General features: G+C 41.8%; 1 protein-coding gene across 5 annotated transcripts in view; it reads left to right on the plus strand.

The window, feature by feature from the left end:
- Positions 1–25,694, plus strand: part of LOC139573106 (carboxypeptidase Q-like) — a 48,667-nt gene extending 22,973 nt beyond the window's left edge. For 3 of the 5 annotated variants that reach the window (XM_071396195.1, XM_071396191.1, XM_071396196.1), the window contains exons 5-9: positions 6,745–6,856; positions 8,706–8,797; positions 10,345–10,546; positions 25,164–25,320; positions 25,472–25,694. In XM_071396195.1, coding sequence (XP_071252296.1) covers positions 6,745–6,856; positions 8,706–8,797; positions 10,345–10,546; positions 25,164–25,320; positions 25,472–25,541 — 633 coding nt within the window. In that variant the 3' untranslated portion in view covers positions 25,542–25,694. Of the gene's footprint in view, positions 1–6,744; positions 6,857–8,705; positions 8,798–10,344; positions 10,547–25,009 lie in introns of all 5 variants that reach the window. The other 2 variants (XM_071396193.1, XM_071396194.1) reach the window with 2 other exon arrangements.
- The last annotated feature ends 371 nt before the right edge of the window (positions 25,695–26,065 follow it).

Below are 26,065 nucleotides of genomic sequence, written 5' to 3' on the forward strand. Positions count from 1 at the left end.
GCTGCTGCTTTTGCAAAACCAAAGGTTGATCCTAATAAAAAAACTTGAAATACCTGCCGCTGAAAAACATCCCCACAGCATGATGCTGCCACCACCATGCTTCACTGTAGGGATGGTGCCAGGTTTCTTCCAGACATGATGCTTTGGCATTGTCCAAAGCGCTCAGTCTTGGTTTCATCAGACCAGATCATATTTTCTCATGGTCTGAGAGTCCTTTAGGTGCTTTTTGGCAAACTCCAAGTGGGCTGTCGTGCCTTTTACTGGAGTGGCTTCCGTCTGACCACCCTACCATAAAGGCCTGATTGGTGAAGTGCTGTAGAGATTGTTCCAGAACGACAACCATCTCCCATCTCCACAGAGGAACTCTAGAGCTCTGTCAGAGTGACCATTGGGTTCTTGGTCACCTCCCTGACCAAGGTCCTTCTCCCCCTTGTTGCTCAGTTTGCCCTAGCACGAGTCTTGGTGGTTCAACGTGGTCCCGTGTGGCTCAGTTGGTAGAGCATGGCGCTTGCAACGCCAGGGTTGTGGGTTCATTCCCCACGGGGGGACCAGGATGAATATGTATGAACTTTCCAATTTGTAAGTCGCTCTGGATAAGAGCGTCAGCTAAATGACTTAAATGTAAATGTAAATGTTCAAAACTTCTTCCATTTAATAATGATGGAGGCCACTGTGTTCTTGGGGACCATCAATGCTGCAGAAATTTTTTGGTACCCTTCCCCAGATCTGTGCCTTGACACAATTCTGTCTCGAAGCTCTAGGGACAATTCCTTCAACCTCATAGCTTGGTTTTTTGCTCTGACATGCACTGTCAACTGTAGAACCTTATATAGACAGGTGTGTGTGTGTTTTTTTCCAAATAATGTCCAATCAATTGAATTTACCACAGGTGGACTCCAAGTTGTAGAAACATATCAAGGATGATCAATGGAAACAGGATGCACACATTTCTAAAACCCTTTTTTTGCGTTATCATTATGGTGTGTAAATTAATGAAGAATTTTTTTATTTAATCCATTTTAGAATAAGGCTGTAACAAAATGTGGAAAAAGTCAAGGGGTCTGCATACATTCCGAATGCACTGTATCTATGAAGCGTAACATACCTAAAGTAGATTGTGTGAGGAAGGGCCAGAACAATTTAACAAGGTGTGTGTGAATCCCATTATTTACACTGCTAAGCCAGGCAGACACCTCTACTCTGACTGCAACTGCTGGTGGGCTCTGCCTGCCAAAAATACCCAGAGAAGCTGCAATTAAAATGTGATTCATATGTTACACCTTTATGCATGAAAGTTTGTTTAGCTAAAGTTGAATCTCTCCCCCCACTTTAAAGTGCTTGCAGCCAGGGAAGTCCACCAGTCAAGCAAATTAGTATCGGTTTCAGTCTGGCAAGATGGGAGTCTGATAGGGACAAGGGAGGTACACTGGGAATCAAGTTGAGGACTTTAGTTTCTCTGACAAACACTTAAGATTTTCACTTTAGTCTGGCTACACAATATAAGCCTAAGGGACCACACACACAACGCACCGTTTGGCGCGGTGTGTTTTAGGGACCACCCGCTGGATGTCTGCCGTTCGGCGCGGTGTGTTTTAGGGACCACCCGCTGGATGTCTGCCGTTTGGCGCGGTGTGTTTTAGGGACCACCCGCTGGATGTCTGCCGTTCGGCGCGGTGTGTTTTAGGGACCACCCGCTGGATGTCTGCCGTTTGGCGCGGTGTGTTTTAGGGACCATCCGCTGGATGTCTGCCGTTCGGCGCGGTGTGTTTTAGGGACCACCCGCTGGATGTCTGCCGTTCGGTGCGGTGTGTTTTAGGGACCACCCGCTGGATGTCTGCCGTTCGGCGCGGTGTGTTTTAGGGACCACCCGCTGGGTGTCTGCCGTTCGGCGCGGTGTGTTTTAGGGACCACCCGCTGGATGTCTGCCGTTCGGCGCGGTGTGTTTTAGGGACCACCCGCTGGATGTCTGCCGTTTGGCGCGGTGTGTTTTAGGGACCACCCGCTGCTGAATGTCTGACTGCCGTTTGGCGCGGTGTGTTTTAGGGACCACCCGCTGCTGGATGTCTGACTGCCGTTTGGCGCGGTGTGTTTTAGGGACCACCCGCTGCTGGATATCTGACTGCTGACATTTTTGTGCAATTCTACATGTAGAATTGGATTGCAAATTATGGCCAGCACTCTGTTCAGAGCTGCTAAGTACTCTGGGTTGGCAAATGTTACCGGTGTGTCCGAGCCTTAAGATGATGCTCTTCTGCTACAAATGTCATATAGGCTACTGTTGTCTTGCTTACTCCTATATGGTTCATAAAGCCAGATTCCCAGACTCATAGTATAGATTAGATATCAAGTTACCTGACATGGCAAATGAGTCTGTGATAAAGTTGCCTGAAGAGTGACATCATGTTTAATTTTGCTTAGTTTCTCTGCTTGGTATCCTGAATATGTTTTCATCAAAATCATCTCTGCTCAAACAAACCTTAAAGAACATCAGAGTTCCCACAGTGCTCAGGATCAAGTAACCTTTGTTCTCTGTTGCCACAGCAACTATACCTGAGTCTGTTCCTGAATAAACAGAAGAAGAACCCGGTCACAGGATTCTTATTTTCTTAGATGTAGGAAACCAAGGCTAATTCCCGGACATTGGAAGATATGTTGAGCACAAGGAGGTTATTTCCTCTGTCATTTATCAAAACCTCTTCTTTCTCCTCCCTCTTTTCTGGCACTGATTTATTTTCTCATCTGAAATGTAGAAATACTGATTGGGTGTTTCAATGGCAGTAGTAGCAGTAGTGGCAGTGGTAGTAGCGGCAATAACAGCAGTATAGTAGTGGTAGTAGTGGTAGTATAGTAGCAGCAGTATAGTGGCGGTAGTAGCGGCAGCAGTATAGTAGTGGTAGTAGCAGCAGTATAGTGGCGGTAGTAGTGGCAGTAGCAGCAGTATAGTAGCGGCAGCATAGTAGTGGCAGTAGCGGCAGCATAGTAGTGGCAGTAGCGGCAGCATAGTAGTAGCAGCAGTATAGTAGCAGTAGTAGTAGTAGTGGCATCAGTATAGTAGCGGTAGTAGCAGTAGTAGTGGCAGCAGTATAGTAGCGGTAGTAGCAGTAGTAGTGGCAGCAGTATAGTAGTGGCAGCAGTATAGTAGTGGCAGCAGCATCAGTATAGTAGCGGTAGTAGCAGTAGTAGTGGCAGCAGTATAGTAGTGGCGGTAGCAGCAGTATAGTAGCGGTAGCAGCAGTATAGTAGCAGCAGTATAGTAGTGGCAGTAGCAGCAGTGCAGCAGCAGTATAGTAGTGGCGGTAGTAGCAGCAGTATAGTAGTGGCGGTAGTAGCAGCAGTATAGTAGTGGCGGTAGTAGCAGCAGTATAGTAGTGGCGGTAGTAGCAGCAGTATAGTAGTGGCAGTAGTAGCAGCAGTATAGTAGTAGCAGCAGTATAGTAGTGGCGGTAGCAGCGGTAGTAGCAGTATGGCAATAGCGGTAGTATAGTAGGGGCAGTATAGTAGGGGCGGTAGTATAGTAGTGGTAGTAGCAGCAGTATAGCGGCAGTAGCAACAGTATAGTAGGGGCAGTAGCGGTAGTATAGTAGCGGTAGTAGCAGTGTAGTAGTGGTAGTGGCAGTAGTATAGTAGCGTCAGTAGTAGTAGTGGCAGTAGTATAGTAGTGGCAGTAGTATAGTAGCGGCAGTAATAGCGGTAGCAGCAGTGTAGTAGTGGCAGTAGTATAGTAGCGGCAGTAGTATAGTAGCGGCAGTATAGTGGAAGTAGTACCGGTAGTAGTAGCAGCAGTATAGTAGTAGTGGCAGTAGTAGCGGTAGTAGTAACAGTAGCGGTTGTAGTAGCAGCAGTAATAGTAGCAGCAGGATGTGAGGGCAATAGTGTGTAGTTCATCATAACTCACAAATGGAGAAGACAATGGGGTAGATATGATTTATCTGACTTATACCTACGATATTTTAGGCAGTTCACTGGGTAAATTCATCAGCTTAGATTTCAAGGCTCTTCTCTTTTTCAATTTGTCAGAGTATGAAAACTATTTTCAAAGGAGAAAGTGTGTTCCATTTTGATTTCGCCTAAACTTTAAACCTTGGTCTGTGAAGGTCCTGATACATCAGCTTCCATGATTAGTCTGAAGGGTTTTCTGACGGCATGCGTCCGTTGGCATGGTAACCAAGCTAACTTTGAGGTATTGGTAAAAATGAATAAATGTACTTCAGGGAAAAGATATTAGACCTATGCATTTGATTTCACGTTCTAGTTTTGGGAGTGCATTTTTGGGCAAAACCAGCAGTGCAAAGTGGTAAAGAAACCAGCAGTGCAAAGTGGTAAAGAAACCAGCAGTGCAAAGTGGTAAAGAAACCAGCAGTGCCAAGTGGTAAAGAAACCAGCAGTGCCAAGTGGTAAAGAAACCAGCAGTGCCAAGTGGTAAAGAAACCAGCAGTGCCAAGTGGTAAAGAAACCAGCAGTGCCAAGTGGTAAAGAAACCAGCAGTGCCAAGTGGTATTAAGGTTATTAATGTTAAAGAGGATCATATTTACTCATCATAATTGAGGGGTTTGGGACTCACTCTGCCAGTCCTAGTTTACTCATTATCATCGAGGGGTTTGGGACTCACTCTGTCAGTCCTAGTTTACTCATCATCAAGGGGTTTGGGACTCACTCTGTCAGTCCTAGTTTACTCATCATCATCGAGGGGTTTGGGACTCACTCTGTCAGTCCTAGTTTACTCATCATCAAGGGGTTTGGGACTCACTCTGTCAGTCCTAGTTTACTCATCATCATCGAGGGGTTTGGGACTCACTCTGTCAGTCCTAGTTTACTCATCATCACCGAGGGGTTTGGGACTCACTCTGTCAGTCCTAGTTTACTCATCATCAAGGGGTTTGGGACTCACTCTGTCAGTCCTAGTTTACTCATCATCAAGGGGTTTGGGACTCACTCTGTCAGTCCTAGTTTACTCATCATCATCGAGGGGTTTGGGACTCACTCTGCCAGTCCTAGTTTACTCATCATCATCGAGGGGTTTGGGACTCACTCTGTCAGTCCTAGTTTACTCATCATCAAGGGGTTTGGGACTCACTCTGTCAGTCCTAGTTTACTCATCATCAAGGGGTTTGGGACTCACTCTGTCAGTCCTAGTTTACTCATCATCATCGAGGGGTTTGGGACTCACTCTGCCAGTCCTAGTTTACTCATCATCATCGAGGGGTTTGGGACTCACTCTGTCAGTCCTAGTTAATTCGTTCAACTATTTAGTGGCGTAACGATGGGAGCTGTTGAATCATGTCCTATTGGAGGTCAGTCTGGTTATTTTTAGCCACGATCGGTGAGTCTACAGTATAGTCCCACCAAAATCCATACCAATGACTCTGCGTACTCCTGTGTTGTTTCTTGGACAAGAGACGGGTTGAAGACTTGAAGTCCTCTTCATGGAAGAAGGAGATACTTTTAACACATGGCACACACTGAGTGATGGGGGGTAGTTTGGTTTATTTTCAGCGTCTACACAAAGGCTCCTCACCCCCATCGGCCCCCTTCCTCCCTCTCTGTATGGCACACTCCCATGTCTACCGACGACAGCCAACATCTGCAAAAGTTTGTTCTCAAACTTATTTTTCCTTCTGACCATTGTGAAGTGAATACATTTTTTTCATCAGACTTTTTTGTGTTTCTTTCTATATATGTTGTGAACACCTTTGACGTTCTCCTTAGACATTTGACTATATTTCGCTACACATTTCACTACACCCGCAATAACATCTGCTAAACATGTGTATGTGACCAATAACATTTGATTTGATATCCCATAAAGCTCTGGGGAAAAGGAGTTCACTAGATACTGTAGGGAATAGGGTATCATTTGGGATGCACACTGAGTAGGATGCTGACTGTTGACCCCTATGCAGCTACACTACATTGTAGTCCCAGACAGCCACAGGTGAAATATTGCATTCTTTAGCTTGGAATGTCCGGTTCACCATTCTTCCTTTGAAACCAAACCTGTGGCCTATAATGACTGTACTGATCTCCAGTATGTAACGTATTACAGAGCCCAGGTCTGCTAGCCCTCATTCACGTGGTGTTTTTTGTTTCAACACCTTTGGCTTCCTCCTTTGACATTTTATCATTAGTAGGATCCTGCTGGTTGTTGACGCCTCCGTAGCTATTGGCTACAGTACATTGTTGTCCAAGAGAACCGAGGGTGAAACCTGGACTTTCCGGTTCACCATTCTTGCTTTGAAACCAAACCTCTGTCTGACCTACACTATAATGAATGATTGTATTGCTCATCCATGTAACTTAGTAGTGACCTCAGGTAGGGCTGGGAATTGCCAGGGACCTCACGATACGATATTATCGCCATGCTTAGGTGCCAATACGATATGTTGTGGTTCTATATGTATTGCGATTCGATACTGTGATTTTATTGTGATTCGATGTTCCAGACATATTGCTCACCATACTGTATGTCTGCTGCAGAGAGACGAGAGCCATGAGAAAACAAGTTTTGATCAGGCATGAAAATACAATATCTGAAAACAAATTGGCTCCCTAGTTTAAAAAGAAGATGGAGAACAAGCTATGAAGGAAAAATGAGATTTTGGTGCAGGTACCGCCAACTAGAGCAAAAATAATATTGTCGATACGATATAGCATAAAAAATAATATGCCGATATGTAACTATCGATTTTGTAATTCCCCCCCCCCCCCATCACTAAACATAGGTATGCTGTCTGTCCAACCCTTCAGGTGGTGCTGCTCAGTGGTCATCTGGACAGCTGGGATGTGGGCCAGGGGGCCATGGATGATGGTGGTGGAGCACTCATCTCCTGGGAGGCCTTGTCTCTGCTTAAAGACCTGGGTAAGAACCTGGGAGACCCTGTCTCTGCTTAAAGACCTGGGTCAGCACCAGAACCAGGGAGGCCCTGTCTCTGCTTAAAGACCTGGGTCAGCACCAGAACCTGGGAGACCCTGTCTCTGCTTAAAGACCTGGGTCAGCACCAGAACCTGGGAGACCCTGTCTCTGCTTAAAGACCTGGGTCAGCACCAGAACCTGGGAGACCCTGTCTCTGCTTAAAGACCTGGGTCAGCACCAGAACCAGGGAGGCCCTGTCTCTGCTTAAAGACCTGGGTCAGCACCAGAACCAGGGAGACCCTGTCTCTGCTTAAAGACCTGGGTCAGCACCAGAACCAGGGAGGCCCTGTCTCTGCTTAAAGACCTGGGTCAGAACCAGAACTTGAGAGGCTCTGTCTCTGTTTAAAGACCTGGGTCAGAACTTGGGAGGCCCTGTCTCTGCTTAAAGGCCTAGGTCAGAACCAGAACCTGGGAGTCCCTGTCTCTGTCTAAAGATCTGGGTCAGAACCTGGGAGTCTCTGCTTAAAGACCTGGTTAAGAACCAGAACCTGGAAGGTCCTACTGTTCCCTACTTATACTGAACTACGTTTGACCAGGGCCCCTAGTCAAAAGCAGTCCACTATATAGGAAAGAGGGTGCCATTTAGGATCTAGACTATGTATCTGGAACATAATCCACTATCTCTGAAGCTCTTATTGACATGAGCCTCAAAAAAAGATGAGTGTTTTGTATTGAGTCTATTGGCATCTTTTGAAGCTGTTTTGTGATCAGGGGCCTTATGTATCACGCGTCTCAGAGTAGGAGTGCTGATTTACGATCAATCAGTTTAGTCTTTTACATAACTATGAGTAAGATAAAATGGACAGGAGAGACCTGATCCTAGATCAGCACTCTTGGTGACGTACACTTGAAAATGCATTTAAACTGCGGTCTGCTGACTCATAAAATATAGCAATTAGCATGGCTTACTTCATTCTTTTTCTGGTCATTGTTCACTTAATGAAGTATGACTTATTTTTTCCACATGAAGTGTAATTAGACACGTAAAGTAGACCACCAAGCTGTTTGTGCTCTCTGACCGAAAGCCTTAACGTTGACTTGAGAGAAACTTTCCTTTTTCCACTAATGTTGCAATGGAAACTATGTCATTCCCATTGAATATGTGAAGACATTTTAATGTCTGGACAATAATAACCAGTCGCTGCTTTATTGTTCATTCTTGCGGATGGATGGATGCATAGTAAAGTACTTGGCTGGAATATGCTCAGCTTTGCCCGCTATTAAAGAAGAGGACCTATCATCAATGAAACTTTTAGTCAAGATGAAGCCACGGAGCAATAATTGGTCCCTTGGGCTTTGTTCAGCTACGTCCCAAATGGCACCCTATTCCCTATATAGTCCAGTACTGTTCACCAGGGCCTAACAGTAGTGCACTACATAGAGAATAGGTTGCCATTTGGGACTGAACCCTAGACATGGCACTGATGTCAGATGAGGGTGTAGGCTACAGAGTTATATTAGAGGACCTCTATAGGAAGGGAGTGGCCTGCTGTCCTTTGTAGCCCACATAAAGTAGTAGCCTCGGGGGGGGGGGGGTCACTTCTAGAATAACACACAGGCTGAAACCCAAATCAGATAAGTTGTCTCTGGAAGTCTTATCTATGACTGGGGCTCATCATTGCAGTGAATATTGACTAGGGTCTGGTGAATAGGAATGTTCTGCTGAATATATGGAATATTAAACAGCCCACGGGTTGCTGAGGAAAAGGGAATCCATTTGTTGTAAAGCTCTTTCTGTATTGCTGCTTTGTTGAAATGGTTGTGGCCCATGTATGAATTGTGATTGCGTGTCCAGGTCTGCGTCCCAGAAGAACCCTCCGGACAGTGCTGTGGTCTGCAGAGGAGCAGGGAGGGGTTGGAGCGCAACAGTACTTCCAGCTTCACAAGGTACCTTTCTACCTTGTTGGCTTTTTACTGTCGATTAAACTTGTACACTCTAACCAGTATCCTCCTATCATACAGTACATCCTATAGCCCTCAAACTCAACTCTGGACCTGGAAGTCAGTTCCACTGCTTTGTTTCATTGTTCCCCTCTAATCAGGGACTGATTTTAGACCTGCAAATGAGCAGGCTGCGGAACTCGTAGGGTCAGAGTTGACTAGCAATGTCCTATAAGATCCTTTTTTGGCTAGATTTAAGACTTCTGTTCTCTCCGCTTTAGATTCTTACACACACACACACACACACAGGGGTCCACTGCGTAGAGGGGTAGAGGATGAAACAGCACAGCTATTATGTGGTCGTTCTTACATTTTGAATCGTTGACCCCAGTCTCCTTCAGATTGTGTGCGTACCAGTAATAGCATTTTATTATCAATAGCTGATGGCTTTTCATCTACATCAGCTTGTTCTAATGTGAACGGAATCAGAATGGCCAGAGGTTAGAGGGGAACAGAGGGTTTACATCCTGACTCTGACCAGAGACCCACCTTCTCCCTGGCCTGCACTGGATCCAACTACAATCTATTTCCTCAGATTTCTCCAAAAGCTTCAGTATACAACACTAAATGTCCACTACACTACATCAGTGGTATTCAATCTTTTTCAGCAGGGACCCCATTTTTTTTTTTTCACCAGAATTTCTGGGGACCCCTTTTTCTTTCGCTCTAATTTCTCGTGAACCCACCCCAGAAATTATGACAAAACTTAAAAAATTGGTACATTTCAATTCTTACATAAACTAAGACCTTCAATTCATTACACTTTCATCTCTTATCAAAATGAAAAGAAACCAATAAATACATTTACTCAATAACATTTTATTTATCTAATTATCTTTCTCAAAAATGTTTGCATGTTGTCCCCTACAATAATCTGTTCTTTACATTTTTGTTTCCGTGCCCCCGACTTTGAATACCACTGTCTTAGATCCCAGCTGGCCCTGCATTGACGTTTGCAGCAAACGTTCCCGTGGTGTTTATCAAAGAGGAATCTGCATTGACTATCATGGAGTTGGTGTTTCTATTCCACTTTGTGGGACATTCTATGCGCTCTCCCTTGCAGAAGCGTATTTGTCATCCAGTGTCTGAATGGGGGGTGATGGTCCAGTCTTTTCACCCTACTTCTCTCACATCCTGGTAAAGCTTTTTAGCTCGAACGCTGGCCAAATAAATCAACAGCCAGGAGAGATGAATGTACAAATGTATTTCTCTGTGTGTTGGGCGTGTGGTGTGCGTTCTGGTACAAAATGGTTGTCGTGCATCATCCAAGAATGCTACACGTTTGCGGTTGAAGAGGGGAGTTTCCCACCTTACTATATATTTGTATTTATTATGGATCCCCATTAGTTTCTACCAAGGCAGCAGCAATTCTTCCTGGGGTCCAGCAAAATTATAAAGTTATACAATATAAAGCACTTTCAGCACTGGAAAAGCACAATATAATTCCAATCAATGATTATTTACGATTGTATACCTATTCTGCTGTCCCCCAGGTGAACATCTCTAACTTTAACCTAGTGATGGAGTCTGACATGGGTACCTTCACCCCCCTGGGGCTGCAGTTCACAGGCTCAGCCCAGGCCCGGGCTGTCATGGCTGAGGTGATGAAGCTACTGAAGCCCATCAACACCACCACCCTGGAGGAACACGGAGAGGGAATTGATATAGAGATGTGGATGGATGCCGGCGTGCCAGGTGTGTAGACTCTTCTGTTGTCTGTCTGTCTGAGTCAGTAGGAGCCAGGTGTGTAGACTCTTCTGTTGTCTGTCTGTCTGAGTCAGTAGGAGCCAGGTGTGTAGACTCTTCTGTTGTCTGTCTGTCTGAGTCAGTAGGAGCCAGGTGTGTAGACTCTTCTGTTGTCTGTCTGTCTGAGTCAGTAGGAGCCAGGTGTGTAGACTCTTCTGTTGTCTGTCTGTCTGAGTCAGTAGGAGCCAGGTGTGTAGACTACCTTCTGTTGTCTGTCAGGGAGATAAGCTGAGGAGACTTCCTCGTAGTCTATTTGACTCTTGTTCCACCTGTGTCTCTGTGACCTTTGTCAAATTAACAAGCCATGTTCCCCTTCTGCAGAAGTGCTTTTGACCTTTTTAAAGAGGAAGTAGCACATTATTTCTAGACCAATTGAACATTCAGTTCCACATTGTCTCTGTGGTCATTTTTGTGGAGTTGATCAGTTTCTCAAATAACATTTATATGGAAGTGAAATATGCTATGTACTCCGATTTTAAAAAGAACTAGCGTTGCTACAGTCTGTAAGCAACCAAATCATTTGGTATGACAGGGAAGAGGAAGTGTACTATGAAACACATCCCCAGTAACGTATTTGTTTTGCTGATATTTGCTATGACAGCAGAAACTTGTCTGTAGACTAAATAAAGGGTGTGAGAGAGAGAGAGAGAGAGAGAGATGGCCTCAGCCTACCAGCATGTGTTAACTCTAACCTACTTAATTAACATGGGTTTCATCCAACACAGTTGTTTTGGATCCCTTCAAGCTGAGGTGGAGATAAACAATGAAGCTCATTAGGAACCAGTAGAGGGAGAGGATGTTTTAGAATTCATAAAGTGTCTCAGAGTAGGCTAGATGTGCTGATCTAGGATCAGGTCCCTCCCCGTCCCATCCATATAATCCTATTCATTATGATCGAAAAGACAAAACTGATTCTAGATCAGCACTCATACCGTACGCTGAGACGCTTTATGACCACAGGCCCAGACCTCTACAGTAATCTGATGAGCCCACTTCTCCCTCCATCAGTCCAGCTAATAGACGAGTCTTTGACTGTCCTCAGCCTTACCCAGACACAGTGTAACCACACCTGTATAAAGACTTGTTATAACAGGTCAGCCTTCTACTGTAAAGGAAATGTTTCAGGAATGACATCACCTTATCTCAGTGGAAAAGTAACTATTCTGGGTGGATGAATGGTGTAACCAAGAGAGGGGCTGTTCACTGTGAAAAGCCACAATGTTAAACAAATGAATCACCGAACCAGCTGTCCAAACACCTCACTCTCATTTCACATAATGGCAAAAAGGCTATGTGTTCGTCCCAAATGGCACCCTATTCCCCATATAGTGCACTACTTTTGAACAGGACCCATATGTCTATGGTCAAAAGTAGTACACTATGTAGGGAATATGGTGCCATTTGGGATTCACACTAAATGTAATGCAGCTCCATCCAATGACCTTTCACTACACACATTCCTTCATTTTTCCAGAGTGAAAATGTTGTTACTTTTTCTCTCTGTTACAGTGGATTTGGGAACATGGTTGAGACTACAGTTGCTTCCCACATCAGTACCACCAGAGCCAGTCTCTCTCCTAGCATTGTCTCCCTATTTCACTTCTGGATTGTCCTTACAAATCAACATAAAGGGGAAAGGACATAACAGTCTCTCTGTCAGGAAGAATACAAGACAGAAAGCTAGATGTTTAACAGTCTCTCTGTCAGGTAGAATACAAGACAGAAAGCTAGATGTTTAACAGTCTCTCTGTCAGGTAGAATACAAGACAGAAAGCTAGATGTTTAACAGTCTCTCTGTCAGGTAGAATACAAGACAGAAAGCTAGATGTTTAACAGTCTCTCTGTCAGGTAGAATACAAGACAGAAAGCTAGATGTTTAACAGTCTCTCTGTCAGGAAGAATACAAGACAGAAAGCTAGATGTTTAACAGTCTCTCTGTCAGGTAGAATACAAGACAGAAAGCTAGATGTTTAACAGTCTCTCTGTCAGGTAGAATACAAGACAGAAAGCTAGATGTTTAACAGTCTCTCTGTCAGGAAGAATACAAGACAGAAAGCTAGATGTTTAACAGTCTCTCTGTCAGGTAGAATACAAGACAGAAAGCTAGATGTTTAACAGTCTCTCTGTCAGGAAGAATACAAGACAGAAAGCTAGATGTTTAACAGTCTCTCTGTCAGGTAGAATACAAGACAGAAAGCTAGATGTTTAACAGTCTCTCTGTCAGGTAGAATACAAGACAGAAAGCTAGATGTTTAACAGTCTCTCTGTCAGGTAGAATACAAGACAGAAAGCTAGATGTTTAACAGTCTCTCTGTCAGGTAGAATACAAGACAGAAAGCTAGATGTTTAACAGTCTCTCTGTCAGGTAGAATACAAGACAGAAAGCTAGATGTTTAACAGTCTCTCTGTCAGGTAGAATACAAGACAGAAAGCTAGATGTTTAACAGTCTCTCTGTCAGGAAGAATACAAGACAGAAAGCTAGATGTTTAACAGTCTCTCTGTCAGGAAGAATACAAGACAGAAAGCTAGATGTTTAACAGTCTCTCTGTCAGGTAGAATACAAGACAGAAAGCTAGATGTTTAACAGTCTCTCTGTCAGGTAGAATACAAGACAGAAAGCTAGATGTTTAACAGTCTCTCTGTCAGGTAGAATACAAGACAGAAAGCTAGATATTTAACAGGCTCTCTGTCAGGTAGAATACAAGACAGAAAGCTAGATGTTTAACAGTCTCTCTGTCAGGAAGAATACAAGACAGAAAGCTAGATATTTAACAGGCTCTCTGTCAGGTAGAATACAAGACAGAAAGCTAGATGTTTAACAGGCTCTCTGTCAGGTAGAATACAAGACAGAAAGCTAGATGTTTAACAGTCTCTCTGTCAGGTAGAATACAAGACAGAAAGCTAGATGTTTAACAGTCTCTCTCTGTCAGGTAGAATACAAGACAGAAAGCTAGATGTTTAACAGTCTCTCTGTCAGGTAGAATACAAGACAGAAAGCTAGATGTTTAACAGTCTCTCTGTCAGGTAGAATACAAGACAGAAAGCTAGATGTTTAACAGTCTCTCTGTCAGGTAGAATACAAGACAGAAAGCTAGATGTTTAACAGTCTCTCTGTCAGGTAGAATACAAGACAGAAAGCTAGATGTTTAACAGTCTCTCTGTCAGGTAGAATACAAGACAGAAAGCTAGATGTTTAACAGTCTCTCTCTGTCAGGTAGAATACAAGACAGAAAGCTAGATGTTTAACAGTCTCTCTGTCAGGTAGAATACAAGACAGAAAGCTAGATGTTTAACAGTCTCTCTGTCAGGTAGAATACAAGACAGAAAGCTAGATGTTTAACAGTCTCTCTCTGTCAGGTAGAATACAAGACAGAAAGCTAGATGTTTAACAGTCTCTCTGTCAGGTAGAATACAAGACAGAAAGCTAGATGTTTAACAGTCTCTCTGTCAGGTAGAATACAAGACAGAAAGCTAGATGTTTAACCGTCTCTCTGTCAGGTAGAATACAAGACAGAAAGCTAGATGTTTAACAGTCTCTCTGTCAGGAAGAATACAAGACAGAAAGCTAGATGTTTAACAGTCTCTATCAGGTAGAATACAAGACAGAAAGCTAGATGTTTAACAGTCTCTCTGTCAGGTAGAATACAAGACAGAAAGCTAGATGTTTAACAGTCTCTATCAGGTAGAATACAAGACAGAAAGCTAGATGTTTAACAGTCTCTCTGTCAGGTAGAATACAAGACAGAAAGCTAGATGTTTAACAGTCTCTCTGTCAGGAAGAATACAAGACAGAAAGCTAGATGTTTAACAGTCTCTCTGTCAGGTAGAATACAAGACAGAAAGCTAGATGTTTAACAGTCTCTCTGTCAGGAAGAATACAAGACAGAAAGCTAGATGTTTAACAGTCTCTCTGTCAGGTAGAATACAAGACAGAAAGCTAGATGTTTAACAGTCTCTCTGTCAGGTAGAATACAAGACAGAAAGCTAGATGTTTAACAGGACATAAGTCTCTCTCTGTCAGGTAGAATACAAGACAGAAAGCTAGATGTTTAACAGTCTCTCTGTCAGGTAGAATACAAGACAGAAAGCTAGATGTTTAACAGGCTCTCTGTCAGGTAGAATACAAGACAGAAAGCTAGATGTTTAACAGGCTCTCTGTCAGGTAGAATACAAGACAGAAAGCTAGATGTTTAACAGTCTCTCTGTCAGGTAGAATACAAGACAGAAAGCTAGATGTTTAACAGTCTCTCTGTCAGGTAGAATACAAGACAGAAAGCTAGATGTTTAACAGTCTCTCTGTCAGGTAGAATACAAGACAGAAAGCTAGATGTTTAACAGGCTCTCTGTCAGGTAGAATACAAGACAGAAAGCTAGATGTTTAACAGTCTCTCTGTCAGGTAGAATACAAGACAGAAAGCTAGATGTTTAACAGTCTCTCTCTGTCAGGTAGAATACAAGACAGAAAGCTAGATGTTTAACAGTCTCTCTGTCAGGAAGAATACAAGACAGAAAGCTAGATGTTTAACAGTCTCTCTGTCAGGTAGAATACAAGACAGAAAGCTAGATGTTTAACAGTCTCTCTGTCAGGTAGAATACAAGACAGAAAGCTAGATGTTTAACAGTCTCTCTGTCAGGAAGAATACAAGACAGAAAGCTAGATGTTTAACAGTCTCTCTGTCAGGTAGAATACAAGACAGAAAGCTAGATGTTTAACAGGCTCTCTGTCAGGTAGAATACAAGACAGAAAGCTAGATGTTTAACCGTCTCTCTGTCAGGTAGAATACAAGACAGAAAGCTAGATGTTTAACAGTCTCTCTGTCAGGTAGAATACAAGACAGAAAGCTAGATGTTTAACAGTCTCTCTGTCAGGTAGAATACAAGACAGAAAGCTAGATGTTTAACAGTCTCTCTGTCAGGTAGAATACAAGACAGAAAGCTAGATGTTTAACAGTCTCTCTATCAGGTAGAATACAAGACAGAAAGCTAGATGTTTAACAGGACATAAGTCTCTCTCTGTCAGGTAGAATACAAGACAGAAAGCTAGATGTTTAACAGTCTCTCTGTCAGGAAGAATACAAGACAGAAAGCTAGATGTTTAACAGGCTGTCTATCAGGTAGAATACAAGACAGAAAGCTAGATGTTTAACAGTCTCTCTGTCAGGTAGAATACAAGACAGAAAGCTAGATGTTTAACAGTCTCTCTGTCAGGTAGAATACAAGACAGAAAGCTAGATGTTTAACAGTCTCTCTGTCAGGAAGAATACAAGACAGAAAGCTAGATGTTTAACAGTCTCTCTGTCAGGAAGAATACAAGACAGAAAGCTAGATGTTTAACAGTCTCTCTGTCAGGTAGAATACAAGACAGAAAGCTAGATGTTTAACAGTCTCTCTGTCAGGTAGAATACAAGACAGAAAGCTAGATGTTTAACAGTCTCTCTGTCAGGTAGAATACAAGACAGAAAGCTAGATGTTTAACAGTCTCTCTGTCAGGTAGAATACAAGACAGAAAGCTAGATGTTTAACAGTCTCTCTGTCAGGTAGAATACAAGACAGAAAGCTAGATGTTTAACAGTCTCTCTGTCAGGAAGAATACAAGACAGAAAGCTAGATGTTTAACAGTCTCTCTGTCAGGTAGAATACAAGACAGAAAGCTAGATGTTTAACAGTCTCTCTCTGTCAGGAAGAATACAAGACAGAAAGCTAGATGTTTAACAGTCTCTCTCTGTCAGGAAGAATACAAGACAGAAAGCTAGATGTTTAACAGTCTCTCTGTCAGGTAGAATACAAGACAGAAAGCTAGATGTTTAACAGTCTCTCTGTCAGGTAGAATACAAGACAGAAAGCTAGATGTTTAACAGTCTCTCTGTCAGGAAGAATACAAGACAGAAAGCTAGATGTTTAACAGTCTCTCTGTCAGGAAGAATACAAGACAGAAAGCTAGATGTTTAACAGTCTCTCTGTCAGGTAGAATACAAGACAGAAAGCTAGATGTTTAACAGTCTCTCTGTCAGGTAGAATACAAGACAGAAAGCTAGATGTTTAACAGTCTCTCTGTCAGGAAGAATACAAGACAGAAAGCTAGATGTTTAACAGGCTCTCTGTCAGGTAGAATACAAGACAGAAAGCTAGATGTTTAACCGGCTCTCTGTCAGGTAGAATACAAGACAGAAAGCTAGATGTTTAACAGTCTCTCTGTCAGGTAGAATACAAGACAGAAAGCTAGATGTTTAACAGTCTCTCTGTCAGGAAGAATACAAGACAGAAAGCTAGATGTTTAACAGTCTCTCTGTCAGGTAGAATACAAGACAGAAAGCTAGATGTTTAACAGGACATAAGTCTCTCTCTGTCAGGTAGAATACAAGACAGAAAGCTAGATGTTTAACAGTCTCTCTGTCAGGTAGAATACAAGACAGAAAGCTAGATGTTTAACAGTCTCTCTGTCAGGTAGAATACAAGACAGAAAGCTAGATGTTTAACAGTCTCTCTGTCAGGTAGAATACAAGACAGAAAGCTAGATGTTTAACAGGCTCTCTGTCAGGTAGAATACAAGACAGAAAGCTAGATGTTTAACAGTCTCTCTGTCAGGTAGAATACAAGACAGAAAGCTAGATGTTTAACAGTCTCTCTGTCAGGTAGAATACAAGACAGAAAGCTAGATGTTTAACAGTCTCTCTGTCAGGTAGAATACAAGACAGAAAGCTAGATGTTTAACAGTCTCTCTGTCAGGAAGAATACAAGACAGAAAGCTAGATGTTTAACAGTCTCTCTGTCAGGAAGAATACAAGACAGAAAGCTAGATGTTTAACAGTCTCTCTGTCAGGTAGAATACAAGACAGAAAGCTAGATGTTTAACAGTCTCTCTGTCAGGTAGAATACAAGACAGAAAGCTAGATGTTTAACCGTCTCTCTATCAGGTAGAATACAAGACAGAAAGCTAGATGTTTAACAGGACATAAGTCTCTCTCTGTCAGGTAGAATATAAGACAGAAAGCTAGATGTTTAACAGTCTCTCTGTCAGGTAGAATACAAGACAGAAAGCTAGATGTTTAACAGTCTCTCTGTCAGGTAGAATACAAGACAGAAAGCTAGATGTTTAACAGTCTCTCTGTCAGGTAGAATACAAGACAGAAAGCTAGATGTTTAACAGTCTCTCTGTCAGGAAGAATACAAGACAGAAAGCTAGATGTTTAACAGGCTCTCTATCAGGTAGAATACAAGACAGAAAGCTAGATGTTTAACAGTCTCTCTGTCAGGTAGAATACAAGACAGAAAGCTAGATGTTTAACAGTCTCTCTGTCAGGAAGAATACAAGACAGAAAGCTAGATGTTTAACAGTCTCTCTGTCAGGTAGAATACAAGACAGAAAGCTAGATGTTTAACAGTCTCTCTGTCAGGTAGAATACAAGACAGAAAGCTAGATGTTTAACAGTCTCTCTGTCAGGAAGAATACAAGACAGAAAGCTAGATGTTTAACAGTCTCTCTGTCAGGAAGAATACAAGACAGAAAGCTAGATGTTTAACAGTCTCTCTGTCAGGTAGAATACAAGACAGAAAGCTAGATGTTTAACAGTCTCTCTGTCAGGTAGAATACAAGACAGAAAGCTAGATGTTTAACAGTCTCTCTGTCAGGTAGAATACAAGACAGAAAGCTAGATGTTTAACAGTCTCTCTGTCAGGTAGAATACAAGACAGAAAGCTAGATGTTTAACAGTCTCTCTGTCAGGTAGAATACAAGACAGAAAGCTAGATGTTTAACAGTCTCTCTGTCAGGTAGAATACAAGACAGAAAGCTAGATGTTTAACAGTCTCTCTGTCAGGTAGAATACAAGACAGAAAGCTAGATGTTTAACAGGCTCTCTGTCAGGTAGAATACAAGACAGAAAGCTAGATGTTTAACAGTCTCTCTGTCAGGAAGAATACAAGACAGAAAGCTAGATGTTTAACAGTCTCTCTGTCAGGTAGAATACAAGACAGAAAGCTAGATGTTTAACAGTCTCTCTGTCAGGAAGAATACAAGACAGAAAGCTAGATGTTTAACAGTCTCTCTGTCAGGTAGAATACAAGACAGAAAGCTAGATGTTTAACAGTCTCTCTGTCAGGAAGAATACAAGACAGAAAGCTAGATGTTTAACAGGCTCTCTGTCAGGTAGAATACAAGACAGAAAGCTAGATGTTTAACAGGCTCTCTGTCAGGTAGAATACAAGACAGAAAGCTAGATGTTTAACAGTCTCTCTGTCAGGTAGAATACAAGACAGAAAGCTAGATGTTTAACAGTCTCTCTGTCAGGAAGAATACAAGACAGAAAGCTAGATGTTTAACCGTCTCTCTGTCAGGTAGAATACAAGACAGAAAGCTAGATGTTTAACAGTCTCTCTGTCAGGTAGAATACAAGACAGAAAGCTAGATGTTTAACAGTCTCTCTGTCAGGTAGAATACAAGACAGAAAGCTAGATGTTTAACAGTCTCTCTGTCAGGTAGAATACAAGACAGAAAGCTAGATGTTTAACAGTCTCTCTGTCAGGTAGAATACAAGACAGAAAGCTAGATGTTTAACAGTCTCTCTGTCAGGAAGAATACAAGACAGAAAGCTAGATGTTTAACAGGCTCTCTGTCAGGTAGAATACAAGACAGAAAGCTAGATGTTTAACAGTCTCTCTGTCAGGTAGAATACAAGACAGAAAGCTAGATGTTTAACAGTCTCTCTGTCAGGAAGAATACAAGACAGAAAGCTAGATGTTTAACAGTCTCTCTGTCAGGTAGAATACAAGACAGAAAGCTAGATGTTTAACAGGACATAAGTCTCTCTCTGTCAGGTAGAATACAAGACAGAAAGCTAGATGTTTAACAGTCTCTCTGTCAGGTAGAATACAAGACAGAAAGCTAGATGTTTAACAGTCTCTCTGTCAGGAAGAATACAAGACAGAAAGCTAGATGTTTAACAGTCTCTCTGTCAGGTAGAATACAAGACAGAAAGCTAGATGTTTAACAGTCTCTCTGTCAGGAAGAATACAAGACAGAAAGCTAGATGTTTAACAGTCTCTCTGTCAGGTAGAATACAAGACAGAAAGCTAGATGTTTAACAGTCTCTCTGTCAGGTAGAATACAAGACAGAAAGCTAGATGTTTAACAAGTCTCTCTGTCAGGTAGAATACAAGACAGAAAGCTAGATGTTTAACAGTCTCTCTGTCAGGAAGAATACAAGACAGAAAGCTAGATGTTTAACAGTCTCTCTGTCAGGTAGAATACAAGACAGAAAGCTAGATGTTTAACAGTCTCTCTGTCAGGTAGAATACAAGACAGAAAGCTAGATGTTTAACAGTCTCTCTGTCAGGTAGAATACAAGACAGAAAGCTAGATGTTTAACAGTCTCTCTGTCAGGAAGAATACAAGACAGAAAGCTAGATGTTTAACAGTCTCTCTGTCAGGTAGAATACAAGACAGAAAGCTAGATGTTTAACAGTCTCTCTGTCAGGTAGAATACAAGACAGAAAGCTAGATGTTTAACAGTCTCTCTGTCAGGTAGAATACAAGACAGAAAGCTAGATGTTTAACAGTCTCTCTGTCAGGTAGAATACAAGACAGAAAGCTAGATGTTTAACAGTCTCTCTGTCAGGTAGAATACAAGACAGAAAGCTAGATGTTTAACAGTCTCTCTGTCAGGTAGAATACAAGACAGAAAGCTAGATGTTTAACAGTCTCTCTGTCAGGAAGAATACAAGACAGAAAGCTAGATGTTTAACAGTCTCTCTGTCAGGAAGAATACAAGACAGAAAGCTAGATGTTTAACAGCTCTCTCTGTCAGGTAGAATACAAGACAGAAAGCTAGATGTTTAACAGTCTCTCTGTCAGGTAGAATACAAGACAGAAAGCTAGATGTTTAACAGTCTCTCTGTCAGGTAGAATACAAGACAGAAAGCTAGATGTTTAACAGTCTCTCTGTCAGGTAGAATACAAGACAGAAAGCTAGATGTTTAACAGTCTCTCTGTCAGGTAGAATACAAGACAGAAAGCTAGATGTTTAACAGTCTCTCTGTCAGGTAGAATACAAGACAGAAAGCTAGATGTTTAACAGTCTCTCTGTCAGGTAGAATACAAGACAGAAAGCTAGATGTTTAACAGTCTCTCTGTCAGGTAGAATACAAGACAGAAAGCTAGATGTTTAACAGTCTCTCTGTCAGGTAGAATACAAGACAGAAAGCTAGATGTTTAACAGTCTCTCTGTCAGGAAGAATACAAGACAGAAAGCTAGATGTTTAACAGTCTCTCTGTCAGGTAGAATACAAGACAGAAAGCTAGATGTTTAACAGTCTCTCTGTCAGGTAGAATACAAGACAGAAAGCTAGATGTTTAACAGTCTCTCTGTCAGGTAGAATACAAGACAGAAAGCTAGATGTTTAACAGTCTCTCTGTCAGGTAGAATACAAGACAGAAAGCTAGATGTTTAACAGTCTCTCTGTCAGGTAGAATACAAGACAGAAAGCTAGATGTTTAACAGTCTCTCTGTCAGGAAGAATACAAGACAGAAAGCTAGATGTTTAACAGTCTCTCTGTCAGGTAGAATACAAGACAGAAAGCTAGATGTTTAACAGTCTCTCTGTCAGGAAGAATACAAGACAGAAAGCTAGATGTTTAACAGGCTCTCTGTCAGGTAGAATACAAGACAGAAAGCTAGATGTTTAACCGTCTCTCTGTCAGGTAGAATACAAGACAGAAAGCTAGATGTTTAACAGTCTCTCTGTCAGGAAGAATACAAGACAGAAAGCTAGATGTTTAACAGTCTCTCTGTCAGGTAGAATACAAGACAGAAAGCTAGATGTTTAACAGTCTCTCTGTCAGGAAGAATACAAGACAGAAAGCTAGATGTTTAACAGTCTCTCTGTCAGGAAGAATACAAGACAGAAAGCTAGATGTTTAACCGTCTCTCTGTCAGGTAGAATACAAGACAGAAAGCTAGATGTTTAACAGTCTCTCTGTCAGGTAGAATACAAGACAGAAAGCTAGATGTTTAACAGTCTCTCTGTCAGGAAGAATACAAGACAGAAAGCTAGATGTTTAACCGTCTCTCTGTCAGGTAGAATACAAGACAGAAAGCTAGATGTTTAACAGTCTCTCTGTCAGGTAGAATACAAGACAGAAAGCTAGATGTTTAACAGTCTCTCTGTCAGGAAGAATACAAGACAGAAAGCTAGATGTTTAACAGTCTCTCTGTCAGGTAGAATACAAGACAGAAAGCTAGATGTTTAACAGTCTCTCTGTCAGGTAGAATACAAGACAGAAAGCTAGATGTTTAACAGTCTCTCTGTCAGGAAGAATACAAGACAGAAAGCTAGATGTTTAACAGTCTCTCTGTCAGGAAGAATACAAGACAGAAAGCTAGATGTTTAACAGTCTCTCTGTCAGGTAGAATACAAGACAGAAAGCTAGATGTTTAACAGTCTCTCTGTCAGGAAGAATACAAGACAGAAAGCTAGATGTTTAACAGTCTCTCTGTCAGGTAGAATACAAGACAGAAAGCTAGATGTTTAACAGTCTCTCTGTCAGGTAGAATACAAGACAGAAAGCTAGATGTTTAACAGTCTCTCTGTCAGGTAGAATACAAGACAGAAAGCTAGATGTTTAACAGTCTCTGTCAGGTAGAATACAAGACAGAAAGCTAGATGTTTAACAGTCTCTGTCAGGTAGAATACAAGACAGAAAGCTAGATGTTTAACAGTCTCTCTGTCAGGTAGAATACAAGACAGAAAGCTAGATGTTTAACAGTCTCTCTGTCAGGTAGAATACAAGACAGAAAGCTAGATGTTTAACAGTCTCTCTGTCAGGAAGAATACAAGACAGAAAGCTAGATGTTTAACCGTCTCTCTGTCAGGTAGAATACAAGACAGAAAGCTAGATGTTTAACAGTCTCTCTGTCAGGTAGAATACAAGACAGAAAGCTAGATGTTTAACAGGACATAAGTCTCTCTCTGTCAGGTAGAATACAAGACAGAAAGCTAGATGTTTAACAGTCTCTCTGTCAGGTAGAATACAAGACAGAAAGCTAGATGTTTAACAGTCTCTCTGTCAGGTAGAATACAAGACAGAAAGCTAGATGTTTAACAGTCTCTCTGTCAGGAAGAATACAAGACAGAAAGCTAGATGTTTAACAGTCTCTCTGTCAGGTAGAATACAAGACAGAAAGCTAGATGTTTAACAGTCTCTCTGTCAGGTAGAATACAAGACAGAAAGCTAGATGTTTAACAGTCTCTCTGTCAGGAAGAATACAAGACAGAAAGCTAGATGTTTAACAGTCTCTCTGTCAGGTAGAATACAAGACAGAAAGCTAGATGTTTAACAGTCTCTCTGTCAGGTAGAATACAAGACAGAAAGCTAGATGTTTAACAGTCTCTCTGTCAGGAAGAATACAAGACAGAAAGCTAGATGTTTAACAGTCTCTCTGTCAGGAAGAATACAAGACAGAAAGCTAGATGTTTAACAGTCTCTCTGTCAGGTAGAATACAAGACAGAAAGCTAGATGTTTAACAGTCTCTCTGTCAGGAAGAATACAAGACAGAAAGCTAGATGTTTAACAGTCTCTCTGTCAGGTAGAATACAAGACAGAAAGCTAGATGTTTAACAGTCTCTCTGTCAGGTAGAATACAAGACAGAAAGCTAGATGTTTAACAGTCTCTCTGTCAGGAAGAATACAAGACAGAAAGCTAGATGTTTAACAGTCTCTCTGTCAGGTAGAATACAAGACAGAAAGCTAGATGTTTAACAGTCTCTCTGTCAGGTAGAATACAAGACAGAAAGCTAGATGTTTAACAGTCTCTCTGTCAGGAAGAATACAAGACAGAAAGCTAGATGTTTAACCGTCTCTCTGTCAGGAAGAATACAAGACAGAAAGCTAGATGTTTAACAGTCTCTCTGTCAGGTAGAATACAAGACAGAAAGCTAGATGTTTAACAGTCTCTCTGTCAGGTAGAATACAAGACAGAAAGCTAGATGTTTAACAGTCTCTCTGTCAGGTAGAATACAAGACAGAAAGCTAGATGTTTAACAGTCTCTCTGTCAGGTAGAATACAAGACAGAAAGCTAGATGTTTAACAGTCTCTCTGTCAGGTAGAATACAAGACAGAAAGCTAGATGTTTAACAGTCTCTCTGTCAGGAAGAATACAAGACAGAAAGCTAGATGTTTAACAGTCTCTCTGTCAGGTAGAATACAAGACAGAAAGCTAGATGTTTAACAGTCTCTCTGTCAGGTAGAATACAAGACAGAAAGCTAGATGTTTAACAGTCTCTCTGTCAGGTAGAATACAAGACAGAAAGCTAGATGTTTAACAGTCTCTCTGTCAGGTAGAATACAAGACAGAAAGCTAGATGTTTAACAGTCTCTCTGTCAGGTAGAATACAAGACAGAAAGCTAGATGTTTAACAGTCTCTCTGTCAGGTAGAATACAAGACAGAAAGCTAGATGTTTAACAGTCTCTCTGTCAGGTAGAATACAAGACAGAAAGCTAGATGTTTAACAGTCTCTCTGTCAGGTAGAATACAAGACAGAAAGCTAGATGTTTAACAGTCTCTCTGTCAGGAAGAATACAAGACAGAAAGCTAGATGTTTAACAGTCTCTCTGTCAGGTAGAATACAAGACAGAAAGCTAGATGTTTAACAGTCTCTCTGTCAGGAAGAATACAAGACAGAAAGCTAGATGTTTAACAGTCTCTCTGTCAGGAAGAATACAAGACAGAAAGCTAGATGTTTAACAGTCTCTCTGTCAGGTAGAATACAAGACAGAAAGCTAGATGTTTAACAGTCTCTCTGTCAGGTAGAATACAAGACAGAAAGCTAGATGTTTAACAGTCTCTCTGTCAGGAAGAATACAAGACAGAAAGCTAGATGTTTAACAGTCTCTCTGTCAGGAAGAATACAAGACAGAAAGCTAGATGTTTAACAGTCTCTCTGTCAGGTAGAATACAAGACAGAAAGCTAGATGTTTAACAGTCTCTCTGTCAGGAAGAATACAAGACAGAAAGCTAGATGTTTAACAGGGCATTAGATTTATTCCTAGCAGTATCTTGGGAATGTTAGTGTCAGGAAGGGCTGCTGCATCGTGCTGTTTCCAAATGGAAACTGTACAGGGACCTGATTGCCAAGCTAAACACTAACTGCTACCAGATGCACTTCTACTGCTCTGGTTCCCCTGCTCCTACTCGCATTCACTTGCAAAAGAAATGGGAAAGCATAACATAATGGGTTTGTAATGAACTCTGGGTTTAGCTCTGTCAACAGTGATCATGGTGAGAATACAGTATGCACTGCACATTTAATCAGTCATAATGGTACGTTCAAGGACTGAGATACACACCAACCAACCATAGTTAATACATTGATGTAAGTGACTCCTTACCGGTTCTGTTCTGTCTGTCCTCCAGGAGCCAGCCTGCATGTTGCAGACAGTAGATACTTCTGGTTCCACCACACCAACGGGGACACCATGTCTGTCCTCCAGGAGCCAGCCTGCATGTTGCAGACAGTAGATACCTCTGGTTCCACCACACCAACGGGGACACCATGTCTGTCCTCCAGGAGCCAGCCTGCATGTTGCAGACAGTAGATACTTCTGGTTCCACCACACCAACGGGGACACCATGTCTGTTCAGAGCCCCATAGAAATGACCCTGTGTTCGGCCCTGTGGGCGGTGGTGGCCTACGTAGTGGCTGACCTGGAGGAGATGCTGCCCAGGTAGTTCACTAGGACTGCATCCCAAACGGCACCCTATCCCCTGTATAGCTTTGGGAGAAGAATGCACTATAGGGAATATGGTGCCATAAAAATGCTTTACTGAGCATTTCTTTTTGAGTGATCGTATGTTTTTATGTTGTTTGTCCTCCAGAAGGGCTTCCTGCAGTAACCTCTCTGTGAAATTATACTCCACTCTGGGTAAGTGGCTAAAGAATAATTAATTGTGTGTATAAACCACACAATGTACAAAATGGAATTAAGTATTTATCGCATTATTTCCAGTCATTTAAAAAAAATAATGAACACATATGTACTGCATGTTTCATGTTGACTGTCATTATGTCTAATCTGCCAATAAAGCTGTGCTTTTCTTAGACCGTGGTGCGCGTGTATTTTGACTGTCTCATTCATAGATGGAAGAGACTAAGGGGGAATTTTCTGGCAAACAGCCCAATTAGACCAAATCTAAAACTTGACCTTTAACCTAACCTTAACCTAATTTTGACCAATTTGGAAATTCACCATTCGTGTGCTGGTCAGGCACTTAGTTTTTTCCGAGCTTAGGAAGTTTGGACACAGGAAGTGATGGGGGTCTGGTGCCAGACTGGCCTGGTGACAGACAGGATAAACCTGGTTTACAAGGTGATATCTTTATGACTTCCCTCTTCTCACCAGACCAGGCTATTCTATACTGAACAAAAATATAAACATCTAAAGTCTTGGTCCCATGTTTTATGAGCTGAAA

The sequence above is a fragment of the Salvelinus alpinus genome, chromosome 4 (assembly GCF_045679555.1).
Source record: "Salvelinus alpinus chromosome 4, SLU_Salpinus.1, whole genome shotgun sequence".
In the NCBI taxonomy this organism is placed as follows: Eukaryota; Metazoa; Chordata; class Actinopteri; order Salmoniformes; family Salmonidae; genus Salvelinus; species Salvelinus alpinus.